The 17,041-nt window shown below is 33.0% G+C and overlaps 1 protein-coding gene and 1 pseudogene across 1 annotated transcript in view; both read right to left on the reverse strand.

The window, feature by feature from the left end:
- Positions 1–16,676, reverse strand: part of LOC114714908 (sodium/calcium exchanger NCL-like) — a 49,566-nt gene extending 32,890 nt beyond the window's left edge. The window contains exons 1-2 of the mRNA XM_028899701.1: positions 16,655–16,676; positions 16,132–16,456 (exon numbers count right to left, since the gene is read on the reverse strand). Of these exons, the coding sequence (XP_028755534.1) occupies positions 16,132–16,258 (127 nt within the window). The 5' untranslated portion in view covers positions 16,259–16,456; positions 16,655–16,676. The remainder of the gene's footprint in view (positions 1–16,131; positions 16,457–16,654) is intronic.
- Positions 802–12,265, reverse strand: LOC114714920 (sodium/calcium exchanger NCL-like; annotated as a pseudogene).
- Positions 16,677–17,041: the final 365 nt, after the last annotated feature.

Consider the following 17,041-nt stretch of genomic DNA (forward strand, 5'->3'; position numbering starts at 1 on the left):
GAATATATGAGGATAATATTAACGAGAGAAGGAGTACTAAGTACAGTAAATTAAGAGCAAAATAGGGAACAATATTGTGTACTCTGATTGTGTTGAAGCTTTAGACTTTTGTAATGGGGTTGCTGATTGTAATTATCCTTTGAGTGACCTAGTTGATGAAATTAGGAAAATCATTCATAGAGAATGGCAAGTCTTATTGATGTATAGTTCTAGAGAAAACCTTGCTACTGCTGATTATCTTGCCAAAGCTTTCCATTTAAGGAAGCTAACTTTTGTGTTCTTCATCAATCTCCACCTTGGCTTGAATGGGTGGATCTTGATGAAGAAAGTTAGTTTTTGTAATGCTTTATTCTGTTGAATAGAAAGTTATCCAGTTCTTATTACCAAAAAAAAAAGTACAAGCGTTTTGAAAAAAATCATGTTCTAGTCTTAAAATTTATTAGTTCAGCTTTCAGAAAATACAAATAATATTAATCTATTCCCTTAACCCTGAAAATAACTTAATTATTAAAATATTTCACTGTTGTTATTGGAATTATAAATACAAATCCTTAATTCTTATTTTTTGAAACTTTAATTTCACACTATTATCTGGTTCTAATTAAAACCTAAAAAAAAAAAGGTTAGAAACTCATGATCGATCTAATTAGTACTAATCAAGCATTATGATTCTCTATTCAAGCTTCTCAATTAAACATAGATGTATCAGTGAAGGCCAAGAACATCAGTCTCTCATCAATCCATTACAATATCCATATACGATAATAGTAAAGGCCTAAGATAGAACATGCTCACTAAAAATAAGAATTAAACCAAGCTAATCATAAACAAACATCTCTAACCCACACGTTCCTTGATAACCAGATTGGTTTACTTATATTTAACAGAGCATTCATATGTTTGATGATTGGGGTTTATGACCAACCACAGATATAATCAAGAACATAGACCAATGCGAGAGAGAAGGGATAAAGTAGGATGGCCACTATAGAAGTCCAGAGGGGAAAAGTGGTACGGAAACTGGCAAAGGCCCCCATCACAATACAAACTACCAGAATGACCAACACTTCTGCAGAGAAGTCCCATGTCAATCCCCTTATATACACAAGGGCCAAGAACACTGCCAGGCAAAGCACGTTGTTCATTGTCACCGACCCATATAGCTGCAAACACACAAATAATGCACTATATTTTTAGAAGCCTTCATTAATTGTCACAGCAAGCATATGAGGAAAATGCCTGAATGTATGTACACACTTTTCAAAAATCGGATTTGAAATACATTTCATTTTCGTCAAGAATTCCGTGGGCGTTAGGTTTTGGAAACAGAATGAAGAAATTTTAGGAGATAAGCAGGACTGGAACAAAAAGTTATGAGAAGAAATTTAAGCATGATACTGAGTGAAGGGACGAAATATCTATTCTGACTAAGAATCTCTGAGTGTTGCTGCTACAAGGAAAGACCTGTGAGACTGTGAATTATGGGATTTATACTATGAGCCTGGCATCTCCATATACCGCGCAATGCAATGCCGATTATGACAGAAAAGCAAGCTAAAGAACCAGAAATTGGAACGATATATTGATCGAAAGATAAACTGGATGTTTCTCCCTAAGACATCCCCGCAAAACAGAACTAAAGTAAAATGGCACAAGCTGAATACCATATGCTTAAAGAAAAGAAGAGTGTCAAAAAAAGTAATAAACATACGTCGGAAAAAGTTATGGAGGCGGTCTGCCTTTCGTCACGGCTAGCAAAATAATTGCTGCCACTGCTTCGCTGGAATTCGTAGCCAAAGGCAGTACAATGAAGGAAATGAAGAATGCAGGAATACTTGTGACGTCGGAAAATTCGTCAACAGCATCAACCAGAGGATCAGCAACTACAGCAGCAATAACTGTTCCCAGAAGGAGCAGCAGCACTGCTTTTATAGTATTCCATTTGGCATTCTGAACACCCTCAGCAGCTTCTTCAGCCGGAGCCCCAACATCCAGTAGATCGTGTTCCCTCTTTGTTTCCTGCAAATGAAAATCCAGTCAGTTATATATCCGTTTCCTGAAAGAATTTCTTTGGTCGAGTCTATCATAGTAAAACTCACTTGGTAAAAATCAGTTAAGTACTTCATTGTATGTGGACCGGCATCACCAGAAGCACGTCGAGAGCGCTTAACCTTAGAAAGCCATCTATTAGTTCCGTTAAAAAACTCATCTTCATCAATAAATGAGTTACGAGAAGTATCAAAATCCTCTATTATTTTCGTCACAGCATCATCATGGTCCAGGTCAATCTCGTCAAATTCAATTCCAACAACCAGCGCTCTCAACTCACCGTGAGAAAGTTGTCCATCACCGTTCTCGTCAATTTTTGAAAACAGCCTATGCGGATTAAAAGGAGATCAATGACGACCCAAAAGGCATAAAAATATGAAAATAAGAAAACAATATGCTTCGGAAAGTAATTTCTCGAGTCAGACAAAAAAGAAGAAAACATCTTACTTCCTGATTATTTCTCTATCAGGTTCACCATCTTCCCTCAGCAACCTTCCCAATGCTTGCTGCCTTAAGTGTCTCAGAATTCCAAATATTACGTGCTTGTGTGTCTCACATAAGCAAGTCTTCTCCTCTGTATCCAGGGCTGAAAATCCTGCAGGAACAATTTTCAGGTGTTCATTGGTGCAGACAATCTCTCACTTGGTATACAGTAATAATAGATATTGGAAGCGCTAATCCTAGAATCTAAGAAAAATACAACAGAACAATATGAGGATTTGGACACGGTATATGGGTTTACATCCCTTCCTTATTTAGGCCCACTATGCCAAATTTGCTAATCACAAATGAAACAAACTAAATTCCACCAGGCATACACGGAACACATGCTTCCTTTTATCAAAGCTTTGTAAAGCATTGTCTCCATTTCTTTCATCGTATTATGATATATGACAATGTTGCAACAACAAATTTACCTGGTAAAAGCAATAAGAAGGCAATAGACAAAGAGAGACAATAAGTGCAATTAAAACAGCCAAGTGCCTTCCGGACGTTGATTTGAGTACTTGGGGTATCTGAACAATCAGAAATGGAATGACAGATATAATCAGGATCCTTGCAGCATAGCTTGTCCAAATATCAGTACTAACGCCCGAACCTGCAAGTGGAAAATATATTGGACTAGTTATTAAAATATCCATACTGCTAAAATGTATGACATTAAAATGAAATGAAGGTTTAGCAAAATAGATAAACTTAATCTACGGCATTCATCCTTTTAAAATTTGAACAGTCATGCCTTAATTCAGGAGGAAAAAATAATATTGACACAACGACCTATACTTGTGGATATCACACCCTGAGGTGAGATATTTTTTTTAATGTCTTCGACAAGAAAGCTTAATATCAAATTCTTCGAAAATCCCTGAGAAGAAGAAGGACATCAAAGACTTGCCAGTTAAGCTAAATCCTCTTGTGTCTTGTGAATCTTTCGCAATTGAATCTTCAATGTCACACTTGCCAACAATTACACAAGTTCCCCATATTATAGTCAGAAGCAAAACTGTTGACCCCGCTAGCAAACCCATTCCAACAGAGACCTGACTTTGAGCGGCTTCTTTGCCACCAGAAAGCCCAGATACTAGGGTAAAAACAAGATAAATAGATCAGAAACTACAAAAATAGGGAGATAACAATACCAAGTGTCCAATTTATATATATATAAATTGTTTCCGACCGCCGGAGCTCCAATGTCCAATTATTGAATTTTCCTAACAACCTGTTGTTAACCACTATACTAAAGTTATTAATAGCATTACAAAATTTGTTAACTGTTATACTAAAGTTGTAAAAATTTTCAAAAAATTTATTTCCGTCCGCCAGAACTTGTTGAATTTTTCAAAAAACCTATTGTTAACTGTTATACTGAAATTGTTAATAGCATCACAAAAATTGTTAACCGTTATACTGAAGTTGTAAAAAAAAATTTTAAAAAAATTCCGACCGACAGAGCTGCGGTGACCAATTGTCTGCCAATTGCCGGAGCTCCGGTGACTGCCGTTGCCGGAGCTCCGGCGACCGGCCAACTAGTGGGACTGTGATACTTTTAAAACAATATTTAAAAGAAAGGGCAATTTGGTTTTTTCATTTGATATAATAATGCCAATTTGGTTTCGTGTGACCAAAATGGCATTTTGCAAATTTAGGGGATGTTCTGGTCATTATGTAAGATAGCATTTTTCTGTCTTTTTCCCACAACAAAAAAAAGTAGCAAATTTCCAACATTTCTAAATAGCTATTAGACAAATATGTAATTTAAGGGAGAATTGTGAAGACAGCGAAAAAGTGAATCTCATGATTACAATTTTGTAATTACAGATGTGCTAATGAAGTTAATAATTTTTTTTTTCCAGTTTACAGTTATATGACAGGAAATATATATATATATATATATATAAACTTCTGCTATAATAAGTATTTTTTCTTTTGAAATTCCAATTTCAGTTCTATTTCCATTTTCGTTTTCATGCCCCTAAATTCAGTCATAGCAATGATGGTTCCCCCACGAAACCTTGTCTACGTGTCAGTATTTGGGAGCACTGAACGTGAGAGCTGATGCGAAACTGCGAAAACTCAACACTCGTTTTTTTAATTAATTAATAAATTTATTATTTCAATAATTATTACTCTTCCGGTCATTAATATAAGACTAAAGGAATAATTAACTGAACAATATAACTATATCATTATTTAACTCTGGCTAAAGTATATATTTGGTCCTTTAACTTTATGTAAGGTTTCAGTTTAATTCTTTAATTTAAAAAAGTATACTTTCAGTCCTTTAACCCCAAAATTTTTAGTCTTAAATGATAATTTTTTACAACAACCATGATTGTTTTGAATATTAAACTTAATATATTAGTATGTAGTAATGTTTTATCAGCATTCAAGAGCTCAATATCATCATTTTTTGTTAATGGTTTTAGGATTAGAGAACTAAAAATCTACTTTTTAAAAATAAAGGACCAAAATGAAACTTTGTATAAAGTTAAAAAACTAAAAATATACTTTAACCTTTAACTTCTATGTATCTCACGACATTTTTCAGTAATTATTAAAATTTATATATAACTATATATTGTAATTTTAAAAATTTGTTTTGTTGCTCTAGATAATTATAAATTAAATCCTTCAGCTTTAAACCTAGACCAATATTACCATTATAACGTGGTATAGGCAATGTTATTTCATTTATCAAGCTTGACAAAAAACTGGGGAACTCGCCTAATCAAAATGAACAAAAATGCATTTTTTTTCTAATTTAATGTAGAGGATTTCGTGTTGTTTTCCTTTTTAAGATTGATTATCTTAATCCTGATATAATTAATTTTTTACGAATTTTAACTGAAAAACTAGTATTAAAAACTTTCAATACGTTATTTCTAATTTACAATATTAAACTGTAACTTTCAGTTTTTAATAAAACACTAAATGGCACACATCACAAGACAATCTTATTTCTCACCTAATTATAACAAGAAAATATTTTGTGCTTTTCCCCTAAAAATTGATTATTTTGTATCATATGGTTAAATATTTTGGTAATGATTTCCATGCCAACTTAAAGAATTATTTTTTATACTTTATAAACGTTCTCCCCTGAATTTCTTATTAAGTTTTAACTTAAATAAACTAAAATATATTTAATTTTTTTAATTTATCATTTTATGTTTATAATGTTAAATGAAAAATTTACCTACATGTTCCAAATAAAAGGATAATTTATCCATCGATCAAGCCACTTGTAAATACAAAAATATACTCTGTAAATGCAATTTTTTGTCCAAAATATAAGAGTTAGTTGGAGATTTAATTGTTTCTAAGTATAACTTTGCCTCTCACATTTATTTAGTTTTTTCTAAAATAGTTCCTGTAGTGATCGCATATTTTAAGGAGTTTTCATGCTAATGCACATAATTAATAGGGATATTTTAAGAAAAACAACATTTATTTGTGACAAATAATTAACTTAACTAATTTTTTAAATATTTATAAATTAACTCGAGTATTAAATTTAATACTATACAAATGATACTAAAAATAATTAATTTCTTCATTTGGAACTGTTTGTAATTGTAATTCTCCAGTATTTGTAAACAGACTATAGAGTGCACATCACACGACTATCCCTTCCCACCCCCTTATCTCTCTGTTTTCCCTCACCACTTTGCCTTCGGCAAAGGACACGCGATTCAGACGCAGATTGCCCCTCGCATCCTCTGTCCCCACACGTTGTAACCTTCCTTTCGCTGCAATTCAAATATCCACTGCGTTCCACTGCGTCACTCTCTTCTTCTCTGCAAGCTTGCAAATGCTTCACATCCGCATCCTCTAGAACATTTCCCGATCCCCAATCCCCCGCCGTCCCCAATGTCTCGTCGTTTTGCCTTCACGCTCTTCCTCTTCCTCCGCAAGAGTTAATATACATTGTTAGCAAGAGTAATCTATGAAAAACAATACCTATTTATTATAAATAATTAACCTAACTAATTTTTTAAATCCTCCAAATTAGTTAACTAGGTCTTATACTACATCCGGTCCTTAATATAACAGCTCGTTTGACTTTTATTTTAATTTTAAATATGAAACTTTAATCTACTTTGTTTCTTACATTTATTTATTTATTTTTAGTGTAGTCTCTGTAATAATGATTGTTTTAGTCAATATACTTAATTAGCAAGAATATTTTAAAAAAGATAATACTTATTTATTAAAAATAACTAATTTAACTAAATTTTTTTAATTTACTCAAATTAATTAATTATTTTTTATGGGGCAGGTAGAATTTATTACTTGGTCGATCATTGGCCACAAAAAAGGGGAAGGTAACGAAAAAAGGATCGCATGCTCTGATGGTTAGACACCAGAAGAAGTCTTTTACTGTACCACTCTGTTCCTTATTATAGGTTACTTGTACCTCAAAAGTTTGTTTTAAAATATAAGTCACTTATAGTATACTTAATGATCTTTTTTCAATTTTACCCCTATTAATTTAATAAAAAATTAATTAATCTCCCTTTCTACCTCCCTCTTAACTTTTCATTTTCTATACAATCCATCCCCTCCTTCTCTCTCTCTCTCTCTCTCGACTTTTAATAAGGGTAAATATGAAAAAAAAACTAATTAATCTAATGTATTTCTTGGTTTACGGATTTGGGATACAAATGACTTATAATAAGAAATAGAGTGGTATTTTAGAACAACCTAACCTTGTACTCGTACAACATCATTCGTCCATGGGAATGGGGGTAGAACGGTAAAAGTATCCAAGAGCAGATTAGGGTCGACGCACCACCTTCCCTTTTGGAAGGGGGGCTTTGAGGAATGTTGGGAATCTGGGAAGCAGTAATAAAGTCACATTGAAACCTGTGCGGGCTTCAATAGAAGCCGCCTCAAATGGGAATGCTCTTGCATTGCATGTTTTCATCCAAAGTTATATACATATATATATACATATACAAATATATATATATATATATATCCCTTCATCAAGTTCCTCGTCATGTTCAAGAGTTGGAAATTGATTAAGCATACAAAAAATCCTCTCCATCGTATATGAATTAAAAAAAATTAGTTTAATTAAGTATTTGTAATAAATACGTGTTGTCTTTTTTAAAATATCTTTGCTAATTAAACATAATAGTTACAACTACCATTACTACAAAGACTACCTTAAAAAAATTGATAAATATAAAAGATAAAATGAATTGGAGTCTTATATTTAGAATCAAAATAAAAGTCAAATTGACTCTTATATTAAGGATCAAAGATAATATTTAGTAAGAAGCATGACAAAACCTAAATCATCAATCAATCAATTATTATATTCTTAAAAACTTGTAATACCCGATTCATTTGAAAATGGGTCGGGTATGAAATTGTAGGATCCAAATATATTCAATTAATGAGATTTAAATAATACCTTAATTAAGATTTGAATATATTTAATTAAATAGGAAACATTATAAATAAATGCAGTTTCAAATAAAGATTCAAATGAAAAAATTAATAATTAACTTTGAATTTGAACAATATCTTAATTGAAATTTGAATATATTAATTTAAATAGGGGGTATCATGATTAAATAGTATGTCAAGGCTTAAATGGAGAAATAAATCATTAGTTTCAAATTTTCATCTATGCTCCATAAATTTTGCATCTCTAATTCAAATTCCATTAAAATAAATAAAAAATATATTCCTATTAGAAGTAAACTTTAAGCTATCTTAGATAATGCAGTTTATTAAAATTTTAAATATAATCAAATATGATAATCTATGCATCGCACGAGGAAGAAATTTCTACTTTTATCTAAAAGGTGTTGTTAATGAGAACCTGCTAATTTTCTTTAAGTGTCTTTTATAAATAAGAACAAATCATATTCAAAGATTATTTCTTATATAAAAAGAAAATGATAGATACTCTCTTTGGTCCTATATATAAATTTCAAACAACTGAATCACATTTAATGTAGTAGCAGTTAAAATTAGTTAAAAATCATAAATAGGTTAAAAATAAATTTTTTTCTCAAATTTGCCCTTATTTGTTGAGAGTAAATGAGAAAGGTAATAAATAAAAAAAATGAGGAAAAAGAATATACGGGAATAATATTAATGAGCAAAGAAGTACTAAGTACAGTAAATTAAGAGGAAAATAGGAAACATTATCGTGTACTCAGATTGTATCGAAGCTTTAGACTTTTGTCATGGGGTGCTGATTGCAATTATCCTTTTAGTGACCTAGTTGATGAAGTTAGGAAAATCATTCATAGAGAATGACAGGTCTTATTGATGTCTAGTCCTAGAGTATGGAAACTAACTTTTATATTCTTGATCAATCTCCACCTTGGCTTGAAGGGGTGGATCTTGATGAAGAAAATTAGTTTTTGTAATGCTTTGATCTGTTGAATAGAAAGTTATTCAGTTCTTATTCAACACAAAAAAAAAAGTACAGGCGTTTTGACAAAATCATGTTCTAGTTTTAAAATTTACTAGTTCAGCTTTCAAAAAGTACTAATAATAATAATAATCTATTCCCATAACCCGGAAAAGAACTTAATTATAAAAATATTTCATTGTTGTTAATGGAACTATAAATACAAATCCTTAATTGCTATTTTCTAAAACTTTAATTTCACATTATTATCTAGTTCTAGCTAAAACCTCCAAAAATATGTTAGAAACTCATAGTCAATCTAATTAGTACTAATCAAGCATTATAATTCTCTATTCAAGCAAGTTTCTCAATTAAACATAGATGTATCAATAAAGGCTAGCAACATCAGTCTCTCATCAATTCACTATAATATCCATATACGATAATAGTAAAGGCCTAGGATAGAACATGCTCATTAAAAATAAGAATTAAACCAAGCTAATCATAAACAAACATCTCTAACACACCCGTTCATTGATAACTAGCTTGGTTTACTTATATTTAACAAAGCATTCATATGTTTAATGATTGGGGTTTATGACCAACCACACACATAATCAAGGACATAGACTAATGCGAGAGAGAAGGGATAAAGTAGGATGGCCACTATAGAAGTCCAGAGAGGAAAAGTGGTCCGGAAACTGGCAAAGGCCCCCATCACAATGCAAACTACCAGAATGACCAACACTTCTGCAGAGAAGTCCCATGTCAATCCCCTTACATACACAAGGGCCAAGAACACCGCCAGGCAAAGCACGTTGTTCATTGTCACTGCCCCATATAGCTGCAAACACACAAATAATGCGCTTATATTTTTACAAGCCTTCATTAATTGTCACACCAAGCACATGAGGAAAATGCCTGAATGTATATACATACTTTTCATCAATCGGGTTTGAAATACATTTCATTTTCATCAAGAATTCCGTGGGTGTTAGGTTTTGGAAACAGAATGAAGAAGTTTTAGGAGATAAGCAGGACTGGAACCAAAAGTTATGAGAAGAAATTTAAGCTTGATACTGCGTCAAGGGACGAAATGTCTATTCTGACTAAGAATCTCTGAGTGTTGCTGCTACAAGGAAAGAACTGTGAGACCGTGAATTATGGGATTTCTACCATGAGCCTGGCATCTCCATATACCGCGCAATGCAATGCCAATGATGACAGAAAAGCAAGCTAAAGAACCAGAAATTTGAAAGATATATTGATCCAAAGATAAATTGGATGTTTCTTCCTAAGACATCCCAGCAAAACAGAACTAGACTCAAATGGCACAAGCTGAATACCATATGCTTGAAAGAAAAGAAGAGTGTCAAAAAAGTAATAAACAAACCTCGGAAAAAGTTAAGGAGGCGGTCTGCCTCTTGTCACGGCTAGCAAAAATAATTGCTGACACTGCTTCGCTGGAATTCGTAGCCAAAGGCAGTACAATGAAGGAAATGAAGAATGCAGGAATACTTGTGACGTCGGAAAATTCGTCAACAGCATCAACCAGAGGATCAGCAACTGCAGCAGCAATAACTGTTCCCAGAAGGAGCAGCAGCACTGCTTTTATAGCATTCCATTTGGCATTCTGAACACCCTCAGCAGCTTCTTCAGCCGGAGCCCCAACATCCAGTAGATCGTGTTCCCTCTTTGTTTCCTGCAAATGAAAATCCAGTCAGTAATATATCCGTTTCCTGAAAGAATTTCTTTGGTCGAGTCTATCATAGTAAAACTCACTTGGTGAAAATCATTTAAGTACTTCATTGTATGTGGACCAGCATCGCCAGAAGCAAGTCGAGAGCGCTTAGCCTTAGAAAGCCATCTATTAATTCCGTTAAAAAACTCATCTTCATCAATAAGTGAGTTACGAGAAGTATCAAAATCCTCTATTATTTTCGTCACAGCATCATCATGGTCCAGGTCAATCTCGTCAAATTCAATTCCAACAACCAGCGCTCTCAACTCACCGTGAGAAAGTTGTCCATCACCGTTCTCGTCAATTTTTGAAAACAGCCTATGTGGATTAAAAGGAGATCAATGACGACCCAGAAAGCATAACAATATGAAAATAAGAAAACAATATGCTTCGGAAAGTAATTTGTTGAGTCAGACCAAAGAGAAGAAAAAATCTTACTTCTTGATTATTTCCCTATCAGGTTCACCATCTTCTCTCAGCAACCTTCCCAATGCTTGCTGCTTTAAGTGTCTCAGAATTCCAAGTATTACGTGCTTGTGTCGCACATAAGCAAGTCTTCTCCTCTGTATCCAGGGCTGGAAAACCTACACAATTTTCCCCCTCAATTTCTTTAGGTTGCAGGAACAATTTTCGGGTGTTCATTGGTGCAGACAATCTCTCACTTAGTATACAGTAATAATAGATATTGGAAGCGCTAATCCTAGAATCTAAGAAAAATACAACAGAACAATATGAGGATTTGGACGCGGTATATGGGTTTACATCCCTTCCTTATTTAGGCCCAATATACCAAATTGGCTAATCACAAATGAAACAAACTAAATTCCACTAGGCATACACGCAACACATGCTTCCTCTTATCAAGGCTTTGTAAAGCATTGTCTCCATTTCTTTCATGGTATTGTGCTACTTAAAAACCAGAGTAAGCAATGTCTTTATTTCTTTCATGGTATTATGATATATGACAATATTGCAACAACAAATTTACCTGGTAAAAGCAATAAGAAGCCAATAAACAAAGAGAGACAATAAGTGCAATTAAAACAGCCAAGTGCCTTCCGGACGTTGATTTGAGTACTTGGGGTATCTGAACAATCAGAAATGGAATGACAGATATAATCATGATCCTTGCAGCATAGCTTGTCCAAATATCAGTACTAACGCCAGAACCTGCAAGGGGAAAATATATTGGACTAATTATTAAAATATCCATACTGCTAAAATGCATGACATTAAAATGAAATGAAGGTTTAGCAAAATAGATAAACTTAATCTACGGCATTCATCCTTTTAAAATTTGAACAGTCATGCCTTAATTCAGGAGAAAAAATAATACTGACACAACGACCTACACTTGTGGATATCACCCCATGAGGTGAGTTATTTTTTTAATGTCTTCGACAAGAAAGCTTAATATCAAATTTTTCGAAAATCCCTGAGAGGAAGAAGGACATAAGAGACTTACCAGTTAAGCTAAATCCTCGTGTGTCTTGTGAATCTTTCGCAATTGAATCTTCAATGTCACACTTGCCAACAATTACACAAGTTCCCCATATTATAGTCAGAAGCAAAACTGTTGACCCCGCTAGCAAACCCATTCCAACAGAGACCTGACTTTGAGCGGTTTCTTTGCTACCGGAAAGCCCAGATACTAGAGTAAAAACAAGATAAATAGATCAGAAACGATAAAAATAGGGAGATAACAATACCAAGTGTTTGCTTCCCACCCCCCCCCCCAAAAAAAAAAAAAAAAACCGAGTGTTCGTTAGTTTTAATCAATGAGAGCGAACAAATATATAGCAATCTTCTGGCTAGTATGAGGAACACCACGAGATTGTGGTCAACATAAACAATGAATCGTGAAAAATGTCTCACAAAAATTGCTGCTTGTCAGCTAAGACTAGTAGTTGAATTCTTCTATTTGTACCTCTGTAATGCGATCAAGAAATAAATTATTTAACTGCATACTATTTACTGAACTGAATAGTCCGCTTCCTCTTCTTTTCTTTTCTTTTCTTTTTTTCCAGGACGCAAATTTCGTTAGTTCTTGGAACACTCAGAATGATCACCATTAGAAACAACTGACAATTTTTTGAAAGATGCACCTGAGGATATTTTTTCGTCATTCCGAAATTCCAATTGGCGCAAATGATCATCAAGTGGAGAGCAGCGCACAAAGTGTAAAAGGAGGTTGAGCAGATAGAAATTTGAAGAGTTTAAGCAACGCATATAAAAAGTAAAAGGTGGGAATGAAGCTCCAAAAAGAAAGTGGATCTCATGCACCAGAGCAAGGGACCAAATTCTCATGCCCAGAGTTGCCCAGTATGAGTAGATCTAGTACTTTTATTTATATCTGAATTGATCCAATATGACTGAAAAAGCAAGGATACGAGATGGCAAGTTAGAATGACATTAAATTGTACTCATCCATATAAATAATACTCTCTGATTTTTAATGTAAAATCTACTTAATTAATTATATTAATTAAATTAGTTAATATCATTTGTTTTCTTAAAACACCTATACATCTTTCTCAATTCCCTTCCTCATTTCCTTACTTGATTATTCTTAAGGAAATAGGGCTAATTTGGAAAAAAAATTAACAACCATGTTAAATAAGTCTTATATATAAACCAACATAAACTTCCTAATTAGATCATATATTAAGGATTGGAAGAGTAATTAATAAATAATGAATTTGATAAATATTTAAGCATTCTATAATATTTTCCATTTTCATTATAGAAAACAAGAAAAATCATATGTGCTAACATGATTCAGACGCGGAGTTTTATAAATTGGTTTTTGTTCTAAAAAAAGTTATTGGAAAGAAAGTAAAAAAAAAAACCGTAAAAATTATAAAATTGCAAATCAAGTATTTTGTGAAAAAATTGTTGTCATTTAATTTATTTGCTACTCAATTATTGTCAACACCTATGCAAGTCTTATAATGAATCTTGATTTGCAATTTTGTAATTGTTATGGTTTTTTGTGATTTTTCCAAAATTAAATTGATATGGAAAAATAAATAAATAAAGATCCGTGCGCTCAGATAAGGGTTTTGTTTTGTGGGTCAAAAAAAGAAAACATGACCATGTTAAGGAACCGTCTTATCAGTACTTTTGTAAAGACAAAAAGAAGAAAAATAAAAAATTAAGATGCGATTGACTACTGATTAAGTATACTTTTTATATTTTAATGTTGAAGATTTTATAAGATATAATAATAAAATAAAATTATAAGAATCATAAATTCCTTAACAAATTTATTTTTAAGTGGTTTATAATTATTTTTGCGAATGGAGAATTTTAATTAAAGAACAATCAAACTATTCATATATCGCAAATAATTTAATTCGTTATAATATTATATATAAAATTTATAATAAACTGCAACATTATAAAAATAAAAAATAATAATAGAATTTTTATGTCAAGCATAAATAACACAAGTGATTTTATTAGACTCATGGATCTTATATTAACTGTCTTTATAATAAATTCATAAGTTATTTTCTAATTATACTTTCACTAAAAAAATTTATTGATATTTAAGCTTCTTTGTTCTCTGTTTTTTCAACTCCTCTAAATTTTTAAATTTTCCCCCAAGGACTGAAAGAATCCGCCAAAAGAATTCCATCTAAAGGTTGTAAAATATCATCGGATGAGTAATGAAGATAGTTGGCAAAAAGAAAAAAGTAATGAAGATGATCAAACGAAAACTCTGATGCCTGCAGTATCCTCGACGCTGCAGGAAACTTTAAAATAAAAGAAACGAAAGCTTTAAACGGATACAAGTCATCTAAGAACTTTTCTTAGGTTTAAAGAAATCTTTCTTAGTATCAAAGAAACTCAATTAAGGGAGAAAGTTGTCCACTGCCCACAAAAGCGTGCACCCACTCACAACAGGGGGGTCACTTCCGAATTTTGAGAGACGACTGAGAGGAGGAAAACTTAGGTGGAGTAAGGTGTTACCATATCATGATGTTAAAAGACGTAAAAGCATTTTTAAAAAGGGTCCAAAATCCCCCAACATATTTTCCAGCTAACCAAACAGATGAAAGAAAATCCTTATCCGAATTAACGAGCAGACTGAAAACTCCTTAGACTTTGTTTGGTTTAATGGAGGGAAGGGGAGGGGAGGTTAATTAAAAGAAGGGGAAGGGAGGTCATGGTTTTGTTTGGTTGGAGGGGAGGGGAGGGGAGAAGAGATTTCTTGTTTGGTTTATGAGAAGAGGAGAGAGGAGGTAATTATAAATTGACAAATATGCCCTTATCTCTATATTTAGACTAATTTATTTTTTTATTACAATATTTATGTCAAAATTATTATTTCTTAATTGATGAATTTTAAAAAAAACCAATTACCTCACTTACATGTGATAAAAATAATAATAAAACTAAAAAAATTAGAAAATATGATAAAAAAATTTAATATTCTATTTCATTAATTTTATAAATATATGTATTAATATATATGATATGTATATATTATATACTTATAACACACACGTTATGATATGTATATATTAATATATATGCATGTTATCTAAGATTATAATGCACACGCTATGATATATAATTATAATACACACATATTATGATATGTATATATTAATATATATGGTATGTATATATTATAATATTATAATTATCAAATATTATTAGTGGCTAAAAAGAGAAAGAAGTGGAAAAAAGATTTTTAATAAGATAGACAAACTTGAAATATTGAAAAGTTAGTATGGATAATTTGATCAATGTTAGACATAATATTTCTCTCATCTCCAAAAAATCCCAAATTTAGAGGGGACCATGGGGAGGAGAGGGGAGCACTAAAAAACAAATTTCTTCCCTCCTCTCCCCTCTATTTTTTCCAACCAAACACACTTATCCCCTCCCCTCCCCTCCCCTCCCCTCCCTTCAAAAGCCCTCCAAACAGAGCCTTAATATCCGTCTGATAAACATAGCGCGGGTAAGAAGTAAGAACTCATGGGAGCTATACATGAACATCTAGAGTTTTCGTTTTCGAACAAAAGGCGAGAAAGGAAAAGAAAACTGCTATTATGATTTCCCAACTATCCAAACATAGGGAAGTAGAATCCAGAACGTCGGAGATGGCCAAAAAAAAATCTAGAACATCCAAGAGAAAACAGAAATGCATCACGCAATTACTGATGTCTCGAAGAATTCATCTCGTTTTTCACTAATAATTCTTAGTTTTCATTTTTAGGATGAAGGCGGCAGAGAAAACGCAAATTACTATCGTATGTGACTTCTAACCAAACAATTAAAAGAGAAGTAAAATCCAGAACGGAACATCAATGACAAAAAAATAAAAAGAACGACGGCGCGCCAATTGTTAAAATTTATAAGAAAAGAAATTAAATCAGTTTTACTGATTCTACGAGATCTTAATTTTCCATTTGCAGGATTAAAAACAGAAGTGTAATCATATTATACTTACCGAGAATGAGCATGGCATCAGGCAGCGCTCCGAGAACGGGAAGAAACAAGCCACCAACGATCCCGGGGCCCAAGATCTCAAGCAACAGCTCGCTGCCATTGGACAAATAGGTAGCAGCCTTGTACATTAGGAAGCCATAGACGACGATAAGGAACAAGTTTCCGACTACAGAGGTGGTGCAGGGCAAGAATCCATACGTCTGCTCGCAGGAAGACTCCTTCAACGGCGGCAAAAGTCGGAGCAGATTATCCTCCGGCGAATCCCGGGAATCGTGGATCCCATTGGAAACAAGATTAGAGGAGGACGAAAGGAACCGAGCGTGAACCTGAGCAGACAGAATTAGGAGTGAGAGTGAGAGGAAGAGGAAGAGCGTGAAGGCGAAACGACGAGACATTGGGGACGGCGGGGGATTGGGGATCGGAAAATCTTCTAGAGGATGTGGATGTGAAGCATTTGCAAGCTTGCAGAGAAGAAGAGAGTGACGCAGTGGATATTTGAATTGCAATGAAAGCAAGTTTGCAACGTGTGGGGACGGAGGATGCGAGGGGCAATCTGCGTCTGAATCGCGTCCTTTGCCGAAGGCAGGGTGGTGGGGGAAGACACAGGGAAGGGAGTGGGAAAGGACAGTCATGTGATGCGCACTCTATAGTCTGTTTACAAATGCAGGGGAATTACAGTTACATGAGGTTCCAAACGAAGAAATTAATTATTTTTTAGTATCATTTATATAGTATTAAATTTAATACTCCTTAATATAAAAATTAAATAAACAATTTAAAAATATTTAAAAAATTAGTTAAGTTAGTTATTTGTTACAAATGAGTGTTGTCAGTTGTCTTTCTTAAAATATTCCTATTAATTATATGTATTAAAATAAAAAATCCTTAACATATGCAATCACTATAGGAAC

The sequence above is a fragment of the Neltuma alba genome, unplaced genomic scaffold (assembly GCF_004799145.2).
Source record: "Neltuma alba isolate B1F8T4 unplaced genomic scaffold, ASM479914v2 tig00011551_pilon, whole genome shotgun sequence".
In the NCBI taxonomy this organism is placed as follows: domain Eukaryota; kingdom Viridiplantae; phylum Streptophyta; class Magnoliopsida; order Fabales; family Fabaceae; genus Neltuma; species Neltuma alba.